We start from the raw sequence: 26,168 nt of genomic DNA on the forward strand, positions 1-26,168 counted from the left end.
CCAGGAAGCAGGACTGACTGAGCCTGAGCCCCGTCAACAGAGTGCTGGACCCCAGATGCAAGGAAAGCCCATCTCAACAGCCAGGAAATGCGGTGTTGCTATTTGCGGTAGAAGCAAGGAGCTGAAACTCCGAAGTGCCACTTGTTTGAAGATTTCCAGTGGCGGTCGGCGATTGTCCCATTGCAGTGCAGGTGTCCCCAGAAGTCCTCCCTCTTGTCCCCACAACTGAGGCAGAGGAACACCAGGATCTGCAGAGCTGCACAGGAACAGAAGCCATCTGCTGAACCTTTCTTCAACCTAAAGGTACTGTACAGTCGAAGAGAACTTATCTCTTGTTGTGCCAACTTGCTTGATCTCAGTTGAGACTTATCTTGGTTGCTCTTTTAGAGTTGCTTGCATCTTCTACTACTCACAGTAGTAACAGCTTGTGACCCTACGTTTGATTCTACTTTCGCTACAAAGATTTCTAAAACATTGTGCAAGACTTTCACTTACCTGCAAGAAGTGATTCAGCTCACCTAGACTTTTGCTAACTCAACATTGGCTGGTCTGGCTCCCTGAATGGCACTCCTCTCTTCTGGGTATGTGTTTTGCCTTTCTCCCAGGAAAGCATTAACTGACTTTGCATAGTTTTTTTTTTATAGTACTTTCCTGGTTAGGAATAATTGTGGAACACTTGTCTTGTTCTGAAACCTCTTTTCTTTGGCACTCCTCTAGTATATTCTAAATACAACAGTGATCTATTAATGTCCACAACACCCTAGCTATTGAAGTCACCTGGGGATGTAGGTAGTGTCTGTGAGCCATCCCAAATGGTCATTTGCTGATTTAGAAAAATAAGTGTGTATTTTTGAAGTGTATTTGTGTGTTGCTTTATAAGGCTCCCTTATGAAGGAGGCTTTTTCAAACTGACTTAAATTAATAATTGTTTAAGCAAGAAACCTTGTGTGTAAGTTTATTTGAATACTTGTCACTGTGAATCTCTGTAACTCCCCTACAGCTCACATTAACCCCTCTTGAGATAAGCCTGGCTACTTGACCACACTACCAACCTGTGTATTACAGACTTATACCAACGGTTGGGTTCCTATTGCCAGGTGGCCAGGTGATCGAAGCTGGTTGAATTTCCACTGCAGTTGCTGCTGGAACCGAAGAGCCAGGCAGAGGAACACCAGATGGTGTGCTTTGCTTTTAAGTTGGCCAAGAGCTCCAGGAAGATCCGCTGGACTCCCAGGAAGCAGGACTGACCAAGCCTGAGCCACCTCAACAGAGTGATGGACCCCAGATGCAAAGAAAGCCCATCTCAACAGCCAAGAGTCCGCAGTGGTGCTATTTGCTGAGACGCTAGGAGCTAAAACCGCGATGTGCCACTGAATAGAAGTTGGTCCTTTTCGGTCGCCAACCGTCCTGTTGCAGTACAGGAGTCCTCCAGACATCCTCCCTCTTGTCCCCACGACTGAGGCCCAAGAACACGGTATCTGCAGAGACGCACAGGAACAGAAGCCAGCTGGAACCATTTCTTCTAACAAAAGGTACTGTAAAGTCTAAGAGAACTTGCCTCTATGCTACGCTAACAGCTTCTTTACCTCACAAGCCTAATCAGCTTGTGGCCCTACTTTGATTTCTTTTTTTCTACAAAGACTTCTAAAACATTGTGCAACACTTTTACCTACCTGCAAGAATTGCTTCAGCTCACCTACACTTTTGTCCAATTTACTTTGGCATGGCCTGGCTCCCTGAATGACTCTTCCTCCCTTGGACTGTGTGTTTTGTCTTCCTTCCAGGAAGGGGTTAACTTACTCTACATTGGGGGTTACCAAAAGTACTTACGTGCTTCAGAATATTTGTGAGATCTCTTGTTTTATTCTAACAACCTTTTTCTTTGACATTGTTAGGCAGAATTTGCATGCAGTACCCATTGGGTGCACTACAACAACGGACTACAGATATAGGAAACCCAACCTTTGGTAGAAGCTTGTACTACACATTTTTGGTAGCATGTTGAGCAGCCAGGCTTATCTCAAGAGGGGTCAATGTGAGCTGTAGGGGAGTTAAACAGAGATTGACAGTTACAAGTATTCAAATAGACTCTTACACACAAGGTTTCTTGAATAAACAATTATTAATTTATCATTCCGTTAGAATAAGCATTTTTCAGAAGGAAGCATTATAATGGTAACACTCAAATACACTTCAAAACACACACTCTTAAAATTCTACATCAGTAGATAGCCTTTTGGGATCGCCCACAGACGCACCCTACAAGTTCAGGTGACTTCAATGCTAGGGGGCTAAGGACATTATTATGTAACTGTTGCATTTAGAATCATGTAGGAATAAGTCAAAGGGAAAGGTAGTCAGAACATACAAGAGACCACAAATATTGTTAAGTAGGCAAATACTTTCAGATCCTCCAATAAGTAATTCAGTGAAAAAGGCTAAGCCAAAATCAATAGGCAAAAATCTATATGAGCTGTAGTAGTTCTTTGCAGGTAAGTAGAAAAAGTTTTGGCACAATCTTTTTAGAAGTCTTTGAAGAAAAGTGGAATCAAATGGGCCACAAGCTGTTAGACTTGTGAGAAGTAGAAGATGCAAGCAACTCTACAGTGAAATGCAAGTTCTCTCAAACTTTTCAGTACCTTTGTATTGAAGAAAAAGTGCAGCGCATGACTTCTGTTCCTGTGCAGCTTTGCAGATCTCACTGTTCCTGGGCCTCAGTCGTGGGGACAAGAGGGAGTACTTGAGGGGACTACTGCACTGCAAAGGGGCGGTCACCGCTTGCAACCGGCAATCTTTCCAACAAGTAGCACTACAGTGTTTCAGCTCCTTGGGACTAGCGCAAATAGCAACACCGTGGTTTCTGGCTGTCGAGATGGACTTTCCTTGCTTCTGGGGTCCCGCACTCGGTTGAGGGGGCTCAGGCTCGGTCAGTCCTGCTTCCTGGGAGTCAGGAGGATCTTCCTGGATCTCTTGGCAAACTTAAAAGCAACACACACAATCTGGTTTTCTTCTCCCTGGCTATTTGGTTTCCAGCAGCAACTCTCTGGAAATGTAACCAGCTCCGAGAAGGATGTCCAGGTGGCTTACTGTGGAGTTGATTGGTCCCACCAACTCAAGGGGAGAAGTCGCCCTTGCAGGGGCTTCTCTGTCCATATGAATTTGGAGTTTCAGCACAGCAGCAGGGCTTCACCCAGCAAACCAACAGTCGCAGCAGGCGTCCTCAAGTTCTTCTTCGGTTCCTTCGTCCAGCAGTCGACTCTGCCTTCCAAGCAAAAAGCCTTGCCTTTTATTTAGTTCTCTCACATTCATTCCAGCCTAGATGTCAATCATCCAGCAGCAGCCTTTGGTAAATTTGAAATACTTCCCTCTGACACTGCACTGAAGGTGATGTGTGACAATGTAAAGATAATGCCTATGGTGTTTGTCAGACTCCACAACCAAAAGATACACAAAGTCCAGAAATCACATCAAAATACATGCGAGAGTGGGGAAAAATGGTCTCACTCTCTCCATGTTAAAAAAATAAAGTCCTCAAAATGCAGCAAAGTTGCTGGAGGTCTCCAAGGTGGAGGGAATTAGCACATTAGGCATACTCCTAAGTATTGCCCTAAATGCAACCGTGATATATGAATGTCCACAATGTCTTAGGTATTTAAGTCACCTGAGGGTGTAGGCAGTCTGTGTACCATCCCAAATAGGTACTTGCTGTTTTAGAGAAACTAAGTGTTTGTACTTTGGAGTATATTTGTGTTACTATTTTATTGCCCCTTCAGAAGAAGGCTTACTCAAACCGACTGTTAAATTAATAACTGCTTAATCAAGAAACCTTGTGTGTAAGAGTTTATATGAATACTTGTCACTGTGAATCTCTGGGTAACTCCCCTAATGCTCACATTGGCCCCTCTTGAGATAAGCCTGGCTGCTCAACACGCTACCAACCTGTGTAGTAGAGTTATACCAAAGGTTGGCTTCCTATTGCCAGGAAGTGAGGGTTGTTGTGGTGCACCCAAAGGGTACTGCATACAATCTTGCCTAACAGATGGTGTGGTACGACGCCACCTCACCCACCTGAAGGATCTCCAGCGCCTCGACCAGTTTGTCCTCGGGAAGGAAATCCAGTAGCGGGGCCTTCTTGTACCATAACTGCCGGTCATACCTGGCCAAGATCACTAAAGCGTTAGCCGCCTTGACAGTCATAGCCGGCGAGTAGATGACCTTTCTACCCACGGCGTCCAACTTCTTTGCCTCGCTGTGCAGGGGAACAGAGGCTGAGGATGACAGGTTGGATCGCTTCTTCGGCGCAGCCGCCTAGACCACCGAGTCGGAGATGGCTGGGACCGCAAATACTTGGGTGTGGACTCCGGTACCCAGTATTTCTTCTCCAGCCGGTCTCTCCGCTCGGGCAGGGTTTTTCAGTAGCGCCAGACCCTCATCCCAGAGGTCGTCCAGGAGGGGCACTGCCAGAATGGTCTTCCTTTTTGCATCCCAGTGTTGATAACGAAAGCCCTCCTTAGTCTCCTCTGGCGTAAACTGGAAGAGTTCCGATGCACAGGCAACCATGGAGTGGAATGAACTCACTTCGTTTGGGGGGAGAAGCCCTTGGTGGTGGAGTGATGTCACCGTCAGTGTCTGGTCACCGCGCTTGTCACTGTAACCCTGGTTTGGGGGGCCAGTGTGACGGGGCATGTGTGGTGGGGGAAGGCATGTGTGGCGGCAGGTGAGGGGGCGCAACTGCCGCTTCCTCTTTGGCGGTGGTGGGCCCGGTGTCAACGTGGCCGGTGCTGGTGGTGCCGTAGGCATCCTCTTCTGCATCTCCGACAAGCGTGTGGAGAGTCGAAAGAATGTCCTGTGACAAATCCCTTGGAGGCGTTGGGAGACCAGGCTTACTGGGCCCAGCTCCTACGCCGTGTTCTCTGCCGTCGTCGGCCCCCGTCTGGGACTTCCTCCTCCTCGATATTCCCGTTGTCCCAAACGTCATCCGGGACCGTGTGGACGGAAACCATGCCCTTTTTGTTGGAAGAAGAAATATCCTTTCCCTGGAGCACTTCCATTCCCCCACTCCCGTTTTGTGCCCCGAGGGGTCGGTCTCGGGCTTAGGGAAGACATCCTCTTTTCTGGGGTCTTTTCCACTGGCTTGGCCGAAGCCTCCCACCTGGGAGGAAGAGCCACTCTGGCCGCCGTTTAGGCACCCTGGAACGGGTCAGCTCCTTTCGCCTTCAAATAGAGGACGATTTCCCCTGGATCTCCTAGGCCTTCACAGGAAGGTCGTACACCTTGCCCTTCGGCTTGGCCTTCTTCGGTTTCTCTCGCAGCTTCCAAGGGGTAGCTGACTTCCTATTCGACGAAGAGCTGGAGCGATGGCTAGAGACGGAGGCAGATGGAGAAGATGAATGTGCCCTGCTCGTCGTGGGACCCGCTTGCGCGGCGTCCTGGACGGAAACGGACTTGCAGTGCTTGGCTTTGTCTCGGGCCCCCACGGGTGGCACATCATCAAAGGACTTAGAAGCCTGCTCTTACTGGTTGGATCTGGGTGAGGCATGCCCCTGTGAACCACACGGGGTAGAGGCCTTGCCGTTGAGCCACGCCACCAATCTGCTGTGCCGATCCTTGATGGTGTGCTTGGTAAATGGGAATGCTTATCCTCCATGAACACATTCCTTAAACCCCAGCTGGTGCAGAGCTTGAAGAGGGAACCCCCGTCCTCCTCCTACGACATTTTCTGTCGTGCAGTGTAGACCCGATGGCCTTCTGGAATCTTCAAAGAGAAAACCCACAATGATTCTGCCCTTGAGCGGTGATGAAAGATGCTGACAAACAGATATCCATTAGTTGGATGAAGAAACGATTGCGCATGCTGGCTCGATCGAAAAAAATAATTTCCCAGCAAAAAAAGCACAAAAACGCAGAAAAGCTCGAAGAGCAGAACACGAGGACTCCCAACACTTGGACGTGCAGTCAAAATCTGAAGATGGCTGCCAGAGGAGGGGTTTAAGGAGAGGGCAGTCACTGGCCGGGGGGGGGGGGTGAGGGGAGGAGCAGTATGACCCAGAGCTCAGCGATTGGTTTATAGGAGAAAGACAGTTTTTTTACCGAGGATTCCCAGCCTGACGACAGGGAATATTCATGAGCATGTGAACCCATGCTAGAGACAGGCATTTATATATCACTAGTTATACTTTGCAGATTCGGAGGCGTCAGGAAGGAAAGGTTAAAGGAAGGAATAGAAGGTTAAACAGGTTCTAACGGTATGCGAGTATACTTAAATCTTCCAATGAAGTCTAGACAAGCCTCTCCCAGCAATAACAGTCTTAAACAAGTTACCACCTCTGAGGGCCAGAAATATCAAAATCAATGGACTAGAAGAGTCTGCAGGGAGCCAGGAAAGCCAACGTCAATTGAAGCACAGTCTATGGAGCCGGGTACTTCTTCGATAATAAAAGTCTTGCACAAAGTTAGAGAGTTTTGTAGAAATCACTTGTAGGGTCACAACCTGTACAGCCTGTGAGAAGCAGAGTTAGAACTAACTCTAGAATATAAGCCAATGCAAATATCGACTGAGAAGAGCACAGCTAAGGAGACTTAGGTACCCCAAGCCTCAACCGTACTTTTGGTTTGAAGAAGAGTGGTCCAGCTGGATTTTTTCCTGTTGCAGCAGTGCAGACCCTGGGCTCCTGAGCCTCAGTCATTGGAAACAAGAGGTAGGACGTCTGGAGGGCTACTGCGGCAGCAATTGTGAGGTTGTCAGCAGCTGCAGGCTCTTTTTAGTTCAGCAGCACTTTGCGGTTTCAGGGCTCGGTAAACGGCACCACTGCGGATACCGGTTGGGCTTCCTTCACTCCTTTGGTCCTGCACTCTGGTGAGGGGACTCGAGCTTGGGTCGTCCTGCTTCTGGAGGGTCCTTCGGAAACTCCTGGAGCTTCTGACCGGATTTCAGACATTGCACTCGACTACAGATTTCTTGACCCCTGGCACTCAGTTCCTGCATTAGAGAAGTACAGCCAGGCGGGGAAGATGGCCCAGTGGAGTTTGTGTTGGGGTTAGTTAGTCCTATTGACCCAAGGGAAGAAGTCGTCCATTCAGGAGCTTCTCTTGTTGATCAGCAAAAAGGACTTTCAGAACAGCAGCAGGGCTTCACCAGGTAATGCAAAGGTCCAGAAGGATAAGGGAAGCTTCGTTCACGGTTTCTTCATGGGGTGTTTCTCCCAATGGTCGACTATGCCTCTAGTCCCAAAACCCTCGCCTTTTAAGCAGGTTTCTCCCAAACATGCACAGCCTGGGCTGTTATTCACACAAAGACGGGTGGCTGTTCTGAAAGGACAGCAAGCCAGCCAATCAGGACTGGATGCATTCAGGCATTCCTACAGACAAAGGACACTGGGAGTTTCGGAAAACTCGCTTACATCCTGCCTTTCCAGACACACTGGGCTAGAGGCGGGTTTCATGGCTGAAGCACGCCAAAGGCAAAACGAACAAAGAGTTTGTTAGGGAGAATTCTCAAATGTGCTAATTCCCTCCACCTTAGAGACCCCCACCAACTTTGCTGGATTTGAGGACTTGTTTTAACTTGGATAGAGACCATTTTTCCCCCACACTCATGTATTTTAATGTGGGTTTGAACTCTGTTTCTTTTGGTTGTGGAGTCTGACAAACTCCATAGGCATCATCTTTACATTGTGTCATACAGCACCTTCAGTGCAGTGGCACAAAAGTCTTTCAGATTTCCCAAAGGTTTAAATAGACCCAGCACACACCATCTTACAATAGGGTGAGGAGGGGTTACCTAAGCATAGGGAGTTTCTGGCACCTCCCTCACTTCCTGCCTACCCCACACACCCTGGAGCCAGAGGCAGGCTTCACTCGTGAATCCCGTCAAAGGCAAAGTGAACAATGGGACCAAACATGGTTTGGCGCGCAGAGTAATTCTCAAGAAGGACCTTTCCGTAAAGAAATGGCAAAAAAAGATCAGCTCCATTCTGACAAAAATGGCACCCTTGGGTGCTTGACTGTAGCTGCGAACGCAGCCCGTGGTAAATGCACACCCTGGTAGTTAAAACGAAACCAATGCCACCAGCCATTCAGTGAGGAAAGGGTAACAAAAATGTGACGTGAGAAGCTAGACAAAGGGGCTACTAGGTAAGATTCCTTGATTAAACAATTATTAATTTATTTAACAGTCAGTTTGAGTAAGCTGTCTTCAGAAGGGGCAATATAATAGTAATACACAAATACACTCCAAAATACACACTGTTAGTTTCCCTAAATCAGTAAATACCCATTTTGGTATGGCAGACAGACACTTCCCACACCCTCAGCTGACTTCAATAGCTAGGACGACACTGTGGACATTAATATATCACTGTTGCATTTTTAGAATAAAACAAGAGATCTCACAAATATTCTGACGCAAGTAAGTACTTTTGGTAACCCCCAATGCAAAGTAAGTTAAGGGAGAAGTCGTCCTTATGGGGCTTCTCTAGTCGAAACAAATTCCAAGCTTCAGCACAGCAGCAGGGCTTCCCCTGGCAAACCAACAGTCCAGGAGTTGCAGCAGGCGTCTTTTCCAAGTTCTTCTTCTGATTCCTTTGTCCAGTGGTCGACCCTGCCTTCCAAGCCAAAAAGCCTCACCTTTTATGCAGGTTTCTCCCATTCATTCCAGCCTAGCTGTCAGTCACCCCAGCAGGGTGGCTGTCCTTGCCGGACAACCAGCCGGCCAGTCACCTAAGAGTGCATTTCTGTCTCCTAGGAGACAAAACAGAGTTTTGGGCACCTCCCTCGCTTCCTGCCCCCGCCAGACACCTTGGAGCCAGAGGCAGGCTTCACTCGTGAATCCCTGCCAAAGACAAAATGAACAAAGGGACCAAACCTGGTTTGGTGCGCAGAGTAAATCTCAAAAAGGACCTTTCCACAAAGAAGGCAAAAAAAGAAAACCAGGGACATTTTGACAAAAATGGCACTTTGGGTGCTTTACTGCAGCTGCGAACGCAGCCCGCGGTAAAAGCACACCACGGTAGTTAAAAGTGAACCACTGCCACCAGCCATTCATCGAGCAAAGGGTAACATACAATTGTTACATGAGAAGCTAGACAAAATGGGATACCAAGTAACCCCTCCAGCACCCCATTGTAAGATAGTGTGTGCTGGGTCTAGGAAGGTACAAATATAAGTAAAGTCAATTTTACTTAACTGCTCTTGGAAACAGTTTATCCAAGAGAGAGCATTTAAACCTTTGGGACATCTAAGACTTCCCTGTGCCCCTGCACTGAAGATGCTGTGTGACAATGTAAAAGAGGATGCCTATGGAGTTTGTCAGACTCCACAACCAAAAGAAACAGTGTTTAAATCACATTAAAATACATGAGTGGGGAAAAGGGTCTCACTCTCTCCGTGTTAAAAATGAAAAGTCTTTAAATCAAGCAAAATTGCTGGGGGTCTCTAAGGTAGAGAGGCATTTCCAAATTTCTGAAAATTCTCCCTAACAAATGTCAATTTCACTTTACTGTTCTTGGGAACAGTAGTTCACGCAAGAAAAGGTATTTAAACCTTATGAGAAATCTAAAGTATTTCTCAGTGACAATGTACTGAAGGTGTCACCGTACAAAAAGTAGATGCCTATGGATTTGCCAGGCTCCAAAAACAGAGGCAACACAATCCAAATCGGGTCAAAATACATGAGAGCGAAAAAAGGATTTCACTCACTCCAGGGTTAAAATTAAAAAGTCCCAAAGTCCAGCAAAAGTGCTAGGGGTCTCTAAGGTTGAAGGGAATCTGCACAGATAACTGTGTGGACTGCATGGTCTTTGCTGCCAGCCCTCCTTGAAGCCTGAAGCCTGCCTGACTGTTCTGCATCGCAACTTACCTTATGTGAGGTTTGGCTTCGCTTTTGCTTGTAGTTCTCCCATTAGGTTAGATGGTTGCAGAGCCATCACCAGAGGGTTGTGAAAGAATCTCACCAATATGCTCCAAGTAGTGCATGTGCTCTTTATGGCTGGAAACCAAGTTGTTGAGACTATATACAAGAAAACAAGGTGTGGAAACAAATGTCTGTCGCTGACTGAAATACCTGAAATTCTGCAGCATTGGTACCAAAGACATCTCCATACAGCGGCTTCCCAGTCTCATCTACAGGGGGCTTGCCCCAACCTCCAGCATGGTACCCAAACGAGCAACCCTAAAGAAACAATGGAGAAGGCTCATTTAGAGAAGAAATGTTCCCAGATAAAACAAATGAATCATTTTGCTAATGTGTAATAAGTAACACCAAAAACAAGCAGCAAAATTAATATGAACAATTCAGCACCAAAGAAAGTTAGGCGCACAAGTAAACCAGTAATAATTGACAAACAAAAGATTTCCCACACCCCTCCCTTTTAATAGGTAGAACTGGCAAAGGGTAGGCTATTCCTCCACAGTATAGAACACATTTACTTAACAGGTACTATCATCAATGTTCTGTTATAGACGTCTTTCAAAAAAGTGACCAGCCCTGTATTGAATTTGTTTGGCACCACCCCCTTAAATTGACCATTTTAAATTAACATGCTTGAGATGCACAGCTTTTGGAAATCAGAACAATAATGACCCAGCACATCAACAAAAGTACATCATACCCAACTGGAATGCACTACACTCAAAATGCCAATAGGTCAGCACTTTAGGATCTTCGTGCATGCTGAATCTGCTGTGGTCCTTCGGGGAGCATTGGTGGAGGCAGATTAGGTAGAGTCAAAGTGCAGTATTCCTAGTATGATCATAATGCCCGTTCAATCAATGACCTCTGGTGAAGATTACGGGGGAAATTTCGGTCACTGTTCCTATAGAATCCTTACACAGACATATAGCAAAGTATGATCGACTAGAGAGGCAAGCTGTGGTGTGGGTTTTGTGCAATCTCCTTACCTCTGGAATAGGGTTATTCAACCCCGGAATCTTTAAGTTGGGGTATGAAGGGGGAGGACCGTATCGCTGCATTGCAATTAGCCAAGGAGGGGGAACCTTGTGCGAGTTCTGAAAATGAAGAGAAATGTGTTCATTTGTTAAAAATATATATATTAAAAAATAAAATCAGCAATTTTAAGATGTACACCTGTTGGGACATTTTTTCTGAAGTCCAACTAAAGGCTTAGTAAAACCATTCAACTGAGGCAGTACAAGAATCCACTCTTAGTATAAGGCTGCACCACCTGAGTACATGGTAGCACAGACAGAGCAGCCAGGGTTATCTTAGTAGAGAGGGCTGTAGAATCAGTACACATGAAATTGTAACAGAAATGGTCCAAAGAAACACTGAAACACTTTGTATATTAAAATAAAGGATTTATTTAAATACAGGTAGGACCAGAGAAATCTAGGGTTAAATAAGCACTAACACATTAATGAAATCACAAAAAGAAAAACACTATACTTGAAGGTACACAGACCCAAGTATTAAAGTAGTTCTAGGGAAGTCAAAATCTTCTTCATACACATTCAGTAGAGGTCACACCTATTCTTGGGGAGTAAAAACCAATGACTACTTTCACAATTGCATTCAGTAATGCAAGGGTAGTAGACCCTAACAGTGTTAGGGAGAATTCTCCTTAGAGACCCGGTGCAACTTTGCTGGATTTTGAGGACTTGATTTTTCTTTAACCTGGAGAGTGTGTGACCCTTTTTCCCCACTCTCACATGTATTTTAATGTGATTGTGTACACAGTTTCTTTTGGTTGTTGAGTCTGACAAAATCCATAGGCATCATCTTTTACATTGTGTCACACAGCACCTTCAGTGCAGTGGCACAGGGAAGTCAGATTTCCCAAAGGTTTAAATACCTTCTCTTGGATAAACTGTTTCCAAGAGAAGTAAAGTGAAATTGACTAATTACCATTGTAACTTTCTAGACCCAGCACACACTATCTTACAGGGTGCTGGAGGGGTTACCTAGTATCCCCTTTGTCTAGCTTCTCATGTAAAAAATTATGTTGCCCTTTTCGCACTGAATGGCTGGTGGCAGTGGTTTCGTTTGAACTACCATGGTGTGCCTTTACGGCGGGCTGCATTTGCAGATACAGTAAAGCACCCAAGGGTGCCATTTATGTCAAAATGGCCCTGGTTGTCTTTTTTCGCCATTTCTTTGTGGAGAGGTCCTTCTTGAGATGTACTCTGCGCGCCAAAACCAGGTTTGGTCCCAGTGTTCGCTTTGCCTTTGGCGGGATTCATGAGTGAAGCCAGCCTCTGGCTCAAAGGTGTCAGGGTAGGCAGGAAGTGAGGAAGGTGCCTGAAACTCGCTGTGCTTAGTCTCCTAGGAGACCCAAATGCACTCTGTGGTGATTGGCCGGCTGACTGTCCGGCAAGGACAGCAACCCTGCTGGGTGACTGACAGCTAGGCTGCAATGAATGGGAGAGAACTGAATAAAAGGCGAGTCTTTTGGCTTGGAAGGCAAAGTCGACCACTGGACGAAGGAACCAGAGAACTTCTTGAAGAGGGCGCCTGCTGAAACTCCTGGACCGTTGGTTTGCCCAGTGAAGCCCTGGTGCTGTGCAGAAACACCAAATGCGTATTGACAGAGAAACCCCTGCAAGGGCCACTTCTCCCCTTGAGTTGGTGGGACCAATCGACTCCAAAGTAAGCCACCTGGACATCCATCTTGGAGCTGGTTGAATTTCCACAGACTTGCTACTGGAAAACGTATAGCCAGGGAGAGGAACACCAGATTGAATACGTTGCTTTTAAGCTGGCCTAGAGCTTCAGGAAGATCCTCCGGGCTCCCAGTAAGCTGACCAAGCCTGAGCCCCCTCAAAGCAGTGCGGCACCCCAGAAGCAGGGAAAGTCCATCTTGACAGCCAGGAACCACAGTGTTCCTATTTGCAGTAGACGCAAGGAGCTGAAACACTGAACAGCTACTGAAAGTGAAGTTTGCGAGTTTTGACAGTCCAAGTGCATTGCAGGAGTCCCCCAACATCCTCCCTCTTGTCCCCATGACTGAGGCGCAGGACCAGTGAGACCTGCAGAGCTGCACAGGATCAGAAGTCATCTGCTGCATCGTTTCTTCATTTCTAAAGTACTGTAAAAAGTCTGCGAGAACTTAACTCTTGCTGTAGAGTTGCATGCATCTTCTACTATTTACACGTCTAATCAGTTTATGACACTACATTTGATTCTTCTTTTCATCAAAGACTCCTAAGAACTTGTGCAAAGACTTTTCCATTTACTTACTTACCAGAAGTGCTTCATCCTATACAAGACTTTTGCCCATTGACTTTTGTTAGGGAGAATTCTAATAAATGTGCCAATTCCCCTCTACCTTTTTTGCTAAACTTTGGGACTTTGAACATTTTAATTCTGGTTGTTTTCTGTGTATTTCTTTTGGTTATGGAGTTTTAGACAACTCATAAGCATCATCTTTTCATGTGTCACACAGCACCCTCAGTGCAGTGACACAGGGAAGCCTTTTAGGCTCTCCCAAGGTTTTAACACCTTCTCTGGGATAAACTACTGTTTCCCAGAGAAAGTAAAGTGAAATTGACTTTACTAGTCTTTTCAAATTCCTAGACCCAACACACACTAGCCTCCTATAGAGTGTTGGAGAGGTTACCTAGTATCCCCCTGGGTCTAGGAACCCATGTAGCAGTCAAATGCTACCCTTTCCTATCGAAATGGCTGGTGGCAGTGGTTTTACAACGAACTACCATGATTTTTCCTCGACCGTGAACACCGGTAGCTAAAAAAATCACGGGAGCCATGTTTTTCAAGATGGCGTCTGAGCCGCCTTGTTTTAACCAGGTTGCGGTCTTTTTTCACCATTTCTTTTTAGAAAGGTCCTTCTAGAGTCTGTCTCTGCGTGCCAAACTAGGTTTGTCCCTTTGTTCCTACGCCTTTGGCGGGCTTCGGGACTGAAGACCGCCTCTGGCGCCCTAGTGTCTGGGGTGGGCAGTAAGGGAGGTGCCCGAAACTCCATGTGCTTAGTCTCCTAGGAGGCCCAAATGCACTCTGGCATGATTGGCTGGCTGACTGTCTGGCAAGGACAGCCACCCTGCTGGGTGAGTGGCAGCTAGGCTGGACTGAATGGGAGAAAAGTGTTTAAAAGGAGAGTCTCTTGGAATGAAAGGCAGAGTCGACCTCTGGAACGATAGAACTGAAGACGTGCTGGAAGAGGATGGCTGCTGCAACTACTGGACTGTTGGTTTGCCCAGTAGAGCCCTGCTGCAGGTCCGAATCACCAAGTGCACCTTGACAGAGACCCTTCAAGGACGACTTCTCCCTTTGAGTTGGTGGGACCAATCAGCTCGTAAGCCACCTGGATACCATTTTCGGAGCTGGTTAGGATTAACCAGGGAGAAGGACATCAGCTTGTGTGCTTGAAGAACAGCAACCGGAATTGAAGATTTGCCAATTTGCCAGCTTTGTGATCTGTCCCAGTGCAGGAGTCCCCCAACATCGTCCTTGTTCCCACGACTGAGGCTCAGGAACAGTGAGATCTGCAGGAACTGCCAGGAAGTCTTCAGCTGCATCTTTTTCTTCAATATATGGTACTGTGAAAACCCAACCGAGAGAACTTACCTCTCACTGCGAAAGTTTGTGGAACTTTGGCAACTTGCAGGCCTAGTCAGCTTGTGATCTGACATACGAACCTTTCTTCCGTGAACTACTAAGAACCGTGGCAAAGACTTTTCCGTTTTAAATATCAGAACCATTTTTATTTATACAAAATACTAGCCCATTGACTTTGGCCTACCTATTGCATTGAATCAACTCCTCTGGTGAACTCAAACCATTTGCACAGTTTTAAAGTAACTACAATATTTGTTTTATCAACTTCTTCCTTTTTGCTCCTACTTCAATGCTATTTTGCTCCAACTTCAAGGGAGCTCAACTGCTTAGTAATCAGTATTGTAGTATAATTTGTGTGTGATATTGGTTGTCTCCTTTAGTGAATGCTTTCTAAATGATTGTGCAATAAATTGATTGTTTTACCAAGAAACCTTGAGCATAAGTGTCTATCTGAATACTTGTCATTGTAGAATTCTGTAACACCCTTACAAGCTCACATTCCCTCTTGAGATGAGCCTGGCTGCTCAGCTCACTACCAAAATCGGTGTGGTACAGACGTATACCAAAGGTTGGTTTTGCTTACACCTTTAGTCCTAGTTGTGTGTAGTGGTCCCAGAGGGTACTGCATACAAACTTTGCCTAACAACTTTGGCTTAGCCTATTGAACTGAAGACTCTTCTAGGAGAATCCAACAGTATTTACCTGATTAAGAATATTTGTGGTCTCTTGTTCTAATAACCTTTGCCCATTACCAACTTCTAAGAGTATTCTAAATGACAACAGTAAGATATTAATGACCCCAGCACCCTAAATTTGAAGTCACTTGTGGGTACAGATTGTGTCTGTGGGCCATCCCAAAAGGGTCTTTACTGATTTTAGAAACTAAGTGTACAGCATTGAAGTGTATTTGTGTGTTACTATTATATTGCTCCCTTCTGAAGGCTTATTCTAACTGACTGATAAATGAATAATGGTTTATGCAAGAAACCTTGAGTGTAAGAGTTTATTTGAAACTCTGTGTGACTCCACTACAGCTCACATTGACCACTCTTGAGATAAGCCTGGCTGCTCAACACGCTACCAAAACTGTGTAGTACCAGTTTATACCAAAGATTTGGTTTCCTACACCTGTAGTCAGTTGTTTGTAGTGTTCCCAGAGGGTACTGCATACAAACTTTGTTTGTACAATGACTCGGTACAAATCACGTAAACTGGACACTATACTTTTTGTTAATAGTGGAACACTTATTCCAAGTACAGTAAACACCTATAACTACTTTTATGATAAAACACAGTTATACTAGGTGAAAAAAACCTAAAGATGTAATGTTCAATTACAGGTGCTTTTGAGATCAGTGAACCAGATAGAGATAAGCGGTAGCTCTTGTAACTATTTTTGGGAATGCACACAGCTAACTCAAGGAAAGTCAAACCCATATACTTTTAATATCTCACAAGCAGTCCACGTTAGATCTTTCCCAACTACAAGGATAACTGAAGTATGTCTCACCAGGGACAGTTAGAACCACAGACTCTAGGTTAGATAGCACGAGGAAAGTAAAACCCAATGTTACACTTTACTGAATGACTCAGTTATTCCAGGTAGGCAACAACCTAATGCAAACTTATTCTGGACAGGCTAGCAGCAAGACCCAGTTGGGGGACACTCATACAATTATCCTCAAAGGACTAATTTGGCGATACTCCCACTTGGAGGACACTCATACAATTACCCTGTAGGAATAATCTGGTGATATCAACACATTACTTTTGGGAAGAGGCACAACCTAATCGCAGGAGAGTAATATATCTTCACATCTACTTTCTATTAGAATGGCAAAACAGTTTCTAAGCAAGAAAAGATGTTAACCGTGCTTTAAAGAATAGTTCATCACACATCCAAGGTAAGTAAGAACTTTTGTAACTGTTCACTCTTAGAATTACAGTTACCAATCAACTCTTTACAAGTAACTTTTAAACACTATTTTCTTTCCTAGGCAAAAGTTCCAATCCCTTCAAAGTGTTTCCCTTATTCTTAAGCATGAGAGTTCTGAGTGGCAGAAGGGGGTGTCACTAGGACTAGTGACCAAAAGACAGTGTCAGAATAGGTTCTTTAGTAGCAAAAGTCAGAGTTCCTCAGGAAAACTGGGCAAACAGGTGAGTACTCTAGCCGGATTCTAGCAGTGGGACTGGGTGCACTGGCTGAGAGGCCTCCCCATCACAGAAAACTCACCACAGCTGCACAGAAATCTTAACAGACTTAAGGTAAGTACATACCCAAGTCACCACAGTACCTCAGCATTGAAGATGATTTTGCAGCAGGACTTCTTCAGAGTCTGCAGCCAAATACGCGGTCATTAGATTCCTTGTCGTGGCGACTGAAAACAATACCTCAGAAGGAACTTTGCAGCAGGGATCGAAGAAGGCTCTAGGCAAAGTTTCCCCGCGACTGAATGCGGTTTTGGCGCCTTTTCAAGGAGCACAGAAGACAGAAAATTGTGGTTGAATTCTCGTCGTTACAAAGATGCAGCACTCTGTTGTGGGGACTTTTTGGTCTCTATTCGTGTCTCTGGAGATTCACCAGGATGCCCATGCAGTTTCAGCGGAATTCAGATGACCGTGCACCGCAATGTGACTCGAGGTCCCAAGGTATTGGAGCGTTGCAGCAACGCAAGGTCACAGCAACGCGCGGGATGGATGCAAAGTCATAGCAACACATGGGTTGGCTCAAAATGCAGGTCTCGAGTCTAGTGGGTCTCACCAGGCTCTGGGTCGTCGTTTTCGGAGTCCCCAGGTCGATTGGAAGGAAGGGCCACAGCAGATTCTGGTTACACAGCAGGCTCTGTGGTCGCTGGAAATCGTTTCAGGCGATTTTCCTTCATCATCCTCTTCGGTTTCGGTTCCAGTGGTAGACTACGCTTCAGCTTCCAGGTTTGCAGCATTTAGCAGGAACTACAGCACAACCTCTGAATTCTCTCCCTGCATTTTATAAGGAGGGGTGGTCTGGTTGTCCATTCAGGCCAGCCAGCCCCCCCCCCCCCCACCACTGGGATTTGTCCCAGTTCAGGCAAGGAGGAAGACAAAGGGCTGTGGAGTTCTGGTCGTCTCCCTCGATTCCTGCATTCACAGACATGCTGGAGCCTGGGTGGGGAGTCCAGGAGACTCCCGTTGGAGATAAAAAAAATAAAATCACACAAAGGAATTTCCCACCCTGGATGTCAGGGGAAGGAACAAGAAACACTAAAACGGCGAAAAAAAGACGACCGGGCCATTTTGGTAAAATGAGCACCCTCCTTAGGTACCGTCACTGCAGCTGTGAACGCAGCCCGCGGTAAAGGTGCACCAAATGAATACACAGTATCATTGCCACCAGCCATTGAAGGTAAGCTTGTCCCTGTAACAGAACTGTTACAGTTTTAGTGTGAAAGGGGATACATTGCATCTCCCCAGCACTCCACATAAGGTGGGGTGTGCGGACTTCACAGAATGAAATGTAAAAGGGATCCAAAGATCTTTTCTACCCTTGGGAACTGTAGTTCTCTCAAGGTTAGCAGAAGAAAGTTAAAAGGGGAGCCCCTAGGGCAACCCAGCAACAACAAGCACGTATTGCCAATAAGTTGTTAAAGAGGCTAACTTTAAAAAGACACTATGGAGAGTCAACAAAATGACACATAAAAAGAGTTAAAGATTCTGTGAGTGTGGAAAAAGGTTCCCTTAAAATATCCCATAAAAACAAAAAGTTTTGGGGTTGACCCAGGTCAGGAAGATTTACCAGTTCTGTGAAAATCTTACCTACCACCCCAAAAGGAGGAGCCCAGGAAAATTGGTAAACATCCAATTAAAAAAAAATTCAAGCTCTCCAACAGACAAACTTCCTATTTACATTTTTTAATGACAGCTAGCATAAAATGAGACATTTCACTTCATGTTTCAGCATATCTGTGCAAACACATGTGAGGTTGAAAGTCTTACATTGTACATCTGGTGCACGACCCCTGCATTCTCACTCATCCAAAAGGCTTAATCTTCAGTTTGGTCAAATCTGACAGCAACCAAAATATTTCCCACAAACTAATCATCATGGAAATATTTCCCGCTTCAAGTCAAAGTATGCCGTCACTAACCTAGCAAGCCTAAACTTTCTATTGTGACAGGGTCCAGGTCATGTTAGTTCAGATTTTCATAGCAATGATAAATCATCCTGACCTGTGTCCACCCCAGAACATTTTGCTTTTACTGGTTATGTTGCCTTATACCTCAGTGAGGGGGAACATATTCCCACCCTCACGGAATCTTTTACTCTTTTTAGGGGTGTCATTTCTAAGACTTCCCATAGTCTCTTTTAAAAGTTACCCTCTGACAACTTTTTGGCAATAAGTGCCTATTGTTGCTGGGTTGCCATAGGCGCTCCCCTTTATCTTTTGCTGGCTATCCTTGTGAGAACTACAGTTCCCAAGGGTAGAAAGGATCCTTGGCTCCTCCTTACATTTTATTATGTGAGACCAGCACCCCCTGGTCCTACCTTATGCAAAGAGGTGGCGGAGCACTGCCTGTCCAACTGCAGATTCCTTGCTGGCATCTTCTGCTAGGCAGTAGTGTTTGGCCAATGTGTGTAAAGTGCGCCAGGTAGCAGCTCTGCAGATGTCCTTCAAGGGTACCCCCTGCGTGAAACGCTACTGATGCCGCTCTCCCTCTGGTGGAGTCTGCTGAAGGCGGTCTGGAGAGGGTGTCGCCCTTCAATTGATGACAATGGGTGATGCATAACGAGACCCATCTTGCCAGACTTTGTTTAGAGATATGTTGCCCCTTTGAGCGGCCAGCGAAGGCAATGAACTGTCTGTTAGATAAGCGGAACTCCTTAGTTCTCTGCAAGTAGAATTTCAAAACCCTACTCATGTCTCGGGAATGTAAAGCTCTTTCCACCTCCGAGGTATGGTTTCGGGAGAAAGATGGTAGAACAATGCGCTCTGTGAATGTCATTTCTGATAAGACCTTGGGCAGAAACTTTGGGTGTGTCCTCAAAATGACGCAGTCTTGCTGAAACAAAGTAAAAGGAGGTTCTGAAGACAAGGCTTGTAATCACTGATCCTCCTGGCCGAAGTCATGGCTATCAAAAAAAAGCAGTTTTCCAAGATAAGAATTTTATTTCACATCTGTGAATGGGTTGGAAAGGGGGTTCCATGAGAGCCGTTAGTACTGCGTTTAGGCTCCAAGAAGGAACTGATGAGGGCGTAGGAGGATAAGTACACATCAAACCCTTCAGCAAGATCTTGATGGCTGGAAGAAAGTAATGACTGCGCTTCTGGAATCGTCGTGTGCGCCGATATGGCCGACAGGTGAACTTTGATGGAGGATAGGGAGAGACCTGCCTTAGCCAAATGTAATAGGTAAGGTAGAATCTGTTCTACCGAAGGTGTAAGTGGGTTAATCGTAGATGTTTCACACCATTTAGAGCAGGTCCATTTCCGCACATAGGTGATCCTTGTTGAAGGGGCTCTAGAGGCCCTGATTATGTCCCAGCAGTCCACCGGAAGGTTTAAGTTCATGAGCTTGTACGGCTCAGGAACCAAGCCTTGGGGGAGAGGCTCGCTGGGTTATGGTGGAGGACCTGCGGTTCGGCTGAGTTAAGAGGTTATTGATGTGCCTGGAGTCGTATTGGAGGCGACCGGGATAGATGTTGCAGGGTCGGGTACCAAATCTGTCGCGCCCAGTCCGGTGCCATTAGGATCATGGAGCAGTCCTGCTCCTTCATTCTGCGCAGAACTCTGGCTATGAGTGGAATGGGGGAAAGGCATAAAGGAACTTCCCTGTCCAGTCCACCGAGAAAGCATCTCCTGCTGACTGATGTTCCGGGTACCTCGAGGCAAATGCTTGACATTTTCTGTTGACTCCTCTGGCAAAGAGGTCGATCTGTGGATGGCCCCACACGGAGAAAATCCGTTAGACTTTTTCGTCTAGCTCCCATTCGTGAGATGACGCGTACTCCCTGCTCAATTTGTCCGCTAGGACACTGTCCACTCCCGGGAGATGTTCCGCCCTGATCTGGACTTTGTGATGTAAGGCCCATGACCATAGCAGTTGAGCTTCCTGTGATAAGATCTGACTTTGTGCCTCCTTGCTTGTTTGTTTAGTGCATGGCGGTTGTATTGTCTGTCTGGTTAGTACTTGACCCGTCACTACTGGAAGGAAAGTTTTTAGAGCCCTGAGCTCTAGCACATTGATGTGGAGCTGTGATTCTTGGTCTGACTAAGCCCCTTTTGTCTGAAGGTCCGCCAAATGCGCTCCCCATCCTGAAAGGGACGCATCTGTCGAGAAGAGTGGATGTTGGTGGCTGTAATGGCATCCCTTGGATCAGGTTCCGTGGAGTATTCCACCATCGAAGTGCCTTGTACACCGTCGTCGGTATCTGGACTACATCTTCCCATGAACCCATGGCTTGTCCAGGGCCTCTTGGATTGGTCTCATGTGAAGTCTGTTATTTGGTATGAGAAATATACATGAGGACATCATGCCCAGGAGGGATTTGAAACAGCGTACCGTGGTCGTCTCTTTTTCTAGGAACAATGATGTCGAGCGGAGGATGGCTGTTAGTCTTTCTGCCGATGGTCTCACCCTGGGAATGGTGGTATCGAACTCGGCCCCCAGAAAAACAACCGTTTTGCTGGGTACTGGGCCAGATTTTATATTTATCGAAAAACCTTAGGAGTTTTACTGTTTTCAAGACTGCCAATTGAGCATGACTGTAGGAACTTGCCCTTATCAACCAGTCCAAATAAGGAAAGACCTCTGTTCCCAACCTTCTGAGGCTCGCTGGTACGGGCGCCAGACATTTGGTAAACACCCTTGGTGCGGATTTTAGCCCGAACGGGGGTACCCGGAATTGGAAATGTAGGTCTCCTATAGCGAACCCGAGGAACTGTCTGTGGGCAGGATGAATTGGAATGTGGAAATATGCGTCTTCTAAGTCCAGAGTGGCTAGGAAGTAGTTTCTGTTCAGCCACGGTAAGCCGCCTTACAGGGATATCATTTTGAGTTTGAAGCATTTGTTGATTGCCCTTAAGTTCAATATGGGCCTCCATTGACCGTTTTTGTTTAGAAAGAAGCGGGAATATAAACCTTTACCTTTCTCGGAATAAGGAACTAGCTCTATAGCTGCTTTGCGCAGTAATTTTTTAACTTCTGCCATGACGTTCCGCAGCATGTGAACTTTGCGAGGGGTGGGGGCAAGGGATGGAGGCTGGTTGTAACGCTCACCTGATTCCCGTAGAGGCGCCGGTCTTGACTGGGCGTATACCGTATCTTCAAAGGTGATGTGTAACACACGGCTGGCTCTTTGGGCTGGACCTCTGTGCACTGTATGTCTGACTCGAAGGGTAAGATGTCTGCAGATAGAAAATATGGGATTAAGGAACTGGGCTATTGAATGTCTCTCTCTTCTTCCCTTTCTCTTCTCCTGTAGAACCCCAAAGGTTAACGCTCTCACCTTAGGTAAGTGAACGCTGTGCTCGCCATCTGCCTCGGGGCAGAGTGCTGTAACCAGTTTCTTCACTGGATAAGGGGAGCAGGCCTCTTGACTTCAGAGGACTGCTGTCCGTCGTTTACTGCACGTACGGTAAGTTTCGAGTAATTCAAATGTCTTTAAAGTCTTTAGTAATGATGTCTCTTGTTTTGCAGGGTTCCGGCGATGGCGGATGACGGGCTGAAGTGAGTTGAAGATGGAGCCCGTGTGATGAATAGAAGCGCCTGGAAGCACGTAAGTAAGCGCTTGTTGCCTGCTTCACGATGCGCTCTAACTGTCTTTTTATTTTGCAGGTACAAGTTCGGAGCGGCTGCAGGGTGCCGGAATACCCGCTGGGTTAGATGTGGAAAGGAGTAATGGCACGTGAGTATTAAAGTTCCCCAATGTCTTTAAACGCACCTTGTTTTGTCTTTCAGATGCGGGATGCAGCGCCGAAGGCCTCCGGAGCGTGCGAAGAGTTGGTAAGCTTTTGCCTTTCAGGTGCCGGAATGCAGTGTGAAGACCTCCGGAGCGCACGAAGAGTAGGTAAGCCTTTGTCTTTCAGATGCCGGAATGCAGCGTGAGGCGTTGGTGACAGCCGATGGACCAGGTAAGTGAAGAGCTGTCACTGAAGACCGTAATGCTAACCTGTTCTTTCTTGTCTTTATAGGTGTTGCTGAAGACTGGATTCAGGATGGTAAGCCTTTTTCCTTAGGCCCAGGATCAGATGCAGAAGACACGATGAGCGTTCTGCTGCAGAGGATGCAGAATAACGCAAAGCAAGATTCATCCATCGGGTGTGGTTTAAATAGCCTCCTGTAGTGCTTAGGTGTCTCCTTCCACAGCCACGCCTAGGTAAGAAAAGAGTTCCTGCTTTCCAGAAGAGTTCCAGTGTTCTGAATCTAGGGAGTGGCTCCTGCCCCACCCAACAGGAAAAGTAGTTCCAAACAGAAGAGGATCAGAGGCTCAACTGGCAGGCAAGTAAGCAGCATGGTCTGCTGCAGGTAAGTCCACCCAAGCATTATGAGCCCGGAGCTTCCAGCGCTGGGACTGGGCATATTTATGAGCCTGGTGCCACTGGCGCCAGGACTGGGTCCAAAAGGTCCCAATTGGGACTGGTTGGCACTCGGAACCTGGGTTATGGATCTGCTTCCAAGGGAGTTGGGAAAACCCTGACCTTTTGGAAGCAGAGATCATGACACTGGTCTAGGAATTCTATGGTGTGGACCCCTGCAGACCACCTGTAATACCCACTTGTCTGATGTTATCGAATTCCAGTCCTTTAAAAAATTGGCTTAGCCCCCTCCCCCCCCCACTGGTGTTTGACAGAGGGGGAAGAATCGAATGGTCAATTTTGTTTGTTCTGGGCTTTACCTTGGGAAGAGCCGCGCCTTCCTTTCTGGGAATACCTGTTGGCAGTTTGATATCTATTGCCTTGGAATGTGTTGCCTTGCGACTTTTGACCATAGGAGGAGCGTGTATATCCTCTGTCTTTTGACGCTGAACCTCGAAAGGGCCAAAAAGACCTGCCGTCTTTATATTTATCCTTCAAGGAACTGATGACTCGCGCTGTGTCCGTTTTAATTCCTTTTAGGTGGTCATCTACTTTTTTTGCCAAATAAGTCTTGCCCGTCTAAGGGCATGTCCAAAATGTATGCCTGCACCTCAGGCCTGAAATTTGTGGCCTTCATCCAGGTCTGTCTCCTTAGCACCGTGGGCCATTTGTCTGAAACCTGACTCAAACACATCGACGGCAGTGTCGATCATGTGGTCTGAAGTAGCTTCTCCATCCGCAATGACGGACCTGGCTTCTTCCTGTAAAGCTGCTGGTAGATGTTTGGTCAGCTTGGACATGCCAAGCCAAATTTTGCGGTCAAACCTGACTGACTGTCATAGCAAATGTGTTGCCTGCTCTATGCTGAGGAAGACCCCTTTCTACCCATGGCTTCCAGCTTACGACCTTCCTTGTCTGGTTGTGCTGACAGTGGTGATGATGAGTTGGCCAACTTCTTTCTGGCCGCTACTGTGATGACTGAGTCTGGCTTAGTATGACCCCTTAAACAAAGCAGTGCAGAGTCGGGTGCCTTGTTCTTTATTTCAGGTCTTGAAACTAACGCAGGTGTGGATAAAGGTGTGGCCTTTATCTTCGACCCAGACTCCCATATGGTGTCGAGAAGAGGAATGGTGGTAACCGTTCTTATGCGTTGGTCTCTGTGCTCCTACAGCACCGACTTCTTTTCTTCCGAAGAAACTTATTTTGAACAAGTCCGCAGCTTTACCAATTATAGTATGAAACGATATCAAATTGTCTGGGGGTGATGAATCACCTGGGGAGTCTTCCTTCCTGGGTTTCTCGACGATATAATCATCCCATTCACTGGGAGCATCATGTTCCTGCGTAATCTCCCCTTCCTCAGGGTCCGAAAAATCCCTGAACGGATCCTCTTGCCAATCAGATACCGACACAGATGAAGGTACCGTAGTTGGATCTCAAACTGGCGATCGAGGTCTAGGAGGTGATGCTGGAGAGGGGACTCTTGTCAGTGAAGCACTCCGTGTTCTGCTTCTGGATCTACGTGGATGCTCGGGCGATCGTGCTCTTGTCTGTGGTCTACTCCAGGAATGGGAGTGTCTGGGCGTGCTATGCCAAGGTGAAGCATCCCTCAGGGGGGTTCTTGGCTCCTTCGGTACAGAAGACCTACTCTTTTGCTCTTGTCGCCTGTTAAATTCCTTGATGATTCTTTGCATCGATGCCATGAGCAACGGGTCATAAGGATCAGCCATGTCCTCTGAATGCGGTTGCCAAGGAGGACTGTTTACCTTATGAATGAGGAAAGGTTGCTCACCAAGCATTTCTGTGTCCGAGAACTCCTGAAGAATGACGTCCGGGAGTTCTGTCATCTCTTTTAAAGGGGACAGTTGTGCTCCAACTGGCTCAGGCATATCTGGAATTGGAGACGTTTCTCACAAAGACTTGTGGGGACTGCTCACATTGGATGGTTTATCCGCGACGTCAGCAAATTGTGTTGTGGTTTCTACTTCAGAAGACACCGAATTTTTTGGAGTCGTCGACGGCACTTTCGGCAAAAGTGGTTTTGCCAACGGTGGTTTTGTGGACGAAGACTTTGAAGATGGTTGATCCTTCGACGAGAGCTTCGTGGACGATAGTTTTGTCGACGAGTGATGAGCTTCCTTCGTCGACTGCTTCGTGGACGATGACTTTGACGACGAGGATTTGGTCGTGGACGATGAGGCTTGGAGTGTTGTAGTTGATGGTGGTTTCATCGACGGCTTGGTCGTCAGTGGGTCCCTGACCTTGCTGCCGCTCGTGGATGGCTTCTCCATGGACGACTGCCCCCCGCCTCCTGGGTTTTTTGAAAACGCCTCCTTACCTTTGGAGGTGTTTTTTTCTTCAGGATGACGTGCCTTGTGGTGTCCTGAGTCCAAGGAAGGCATAGAAGTGGCTTCCAACTTTTTTAGCCTTGAGAGGGAGAGGAATTCCTTTCCACTGAAGAGGCCCTTCTCTTAGAAGTTGGTCTCAGATGGTTTGGTAGACGATACAGGAGCTGTCTTGGCAGACTCCTCGTCAGAGGACAGACCTTTGGCTTCTAGGTGTAGCAGAAGTCTGTGTCTGTCTTGCAGGGTTTTGGTGGAGAATGTCCTGCAAATGTCACTTTTTTATGTCATGTGGATATAAGCAGTAAATACAGTGGTCATGTGGATCCTTTATGTAGACCGGTTTCTTCCTGCACCTCGTGCAGTCCCTGAACAGGGAAGGCTTCTTGGTAGACTGAAGCTCAACCATGCTGAGGAGAAATTTCACTCGATAAAAAAGTACCAAGAAAAACGTTTCTCAGAGACCAAAGGCTCAGATTATAAATCCCCTAATGAGGGGAAAACAGTAGAATATATTATAAGAATATAAACTACACACAAAAGCTCAGAGCTGGAGGATTCCTACTGTCTGATAGACGGCGGTTAAAAATCTGAAGATGGCTGCCTGGGGTAGAGCTTAAGCCCTGCCACCTCATTGGTTGGGACCATAAAGGAGCAAAGTGAGGTGGAGGGACTACACAATGGAATGGCTCAGAGGCATGTGTGGGGCATTTACATGCATTCTCTATGAATGGTGTAAGTAAGTTA

The 26,168-nt window shown here is 46.6% G+C and overlaps 1 protein-coding gene across 1 annotated transcript in view; it reads right to left on the reverse strand.

Moving 5' to 3' along the window:
- SF3B2 (splicing factor 3b subunit 2) overlaps window positions 1-26,168 on the reverse strand; it is a 633,281-nt gene that overhangs the window by 145,341 nt on the left and 461,772 nt on the right. Inside the window, exons 15-16 of the mRNA XM_069644893.1 lie at window positions 10,897-11,004; window positions 10,061-10,168 (exon numbers count right to left, since the gene is read on the reverse strand). Of these exons, the coding sequence (XP_069500994.1) occupies window positions 10,061-10,168; window positions 10,897-11,004 (216 nt within the window). The remainder of the gene's footprint in view (window positions 1-10,060; window positions 10,169-10,896; window positions 11,005-26,168) is intronic.

The sequence above is a fragment of the Ambystoma mexicanum genome, chromosome 2p (genome assembly GCF_040938575.1).
Source record: "Ambystoma mexicanum isolate Mex_15411 chromosome 2p, UKY_AmexF1_1, whole genome shotgun sequence".
Taxonomy (NCBI): domain Eukaryota; kingdom Metazoa; phylum Chordata; class Amphibia; order Caudata; family Ambystomatidae; genus Ambystoma; species Ambystoma mexicanum.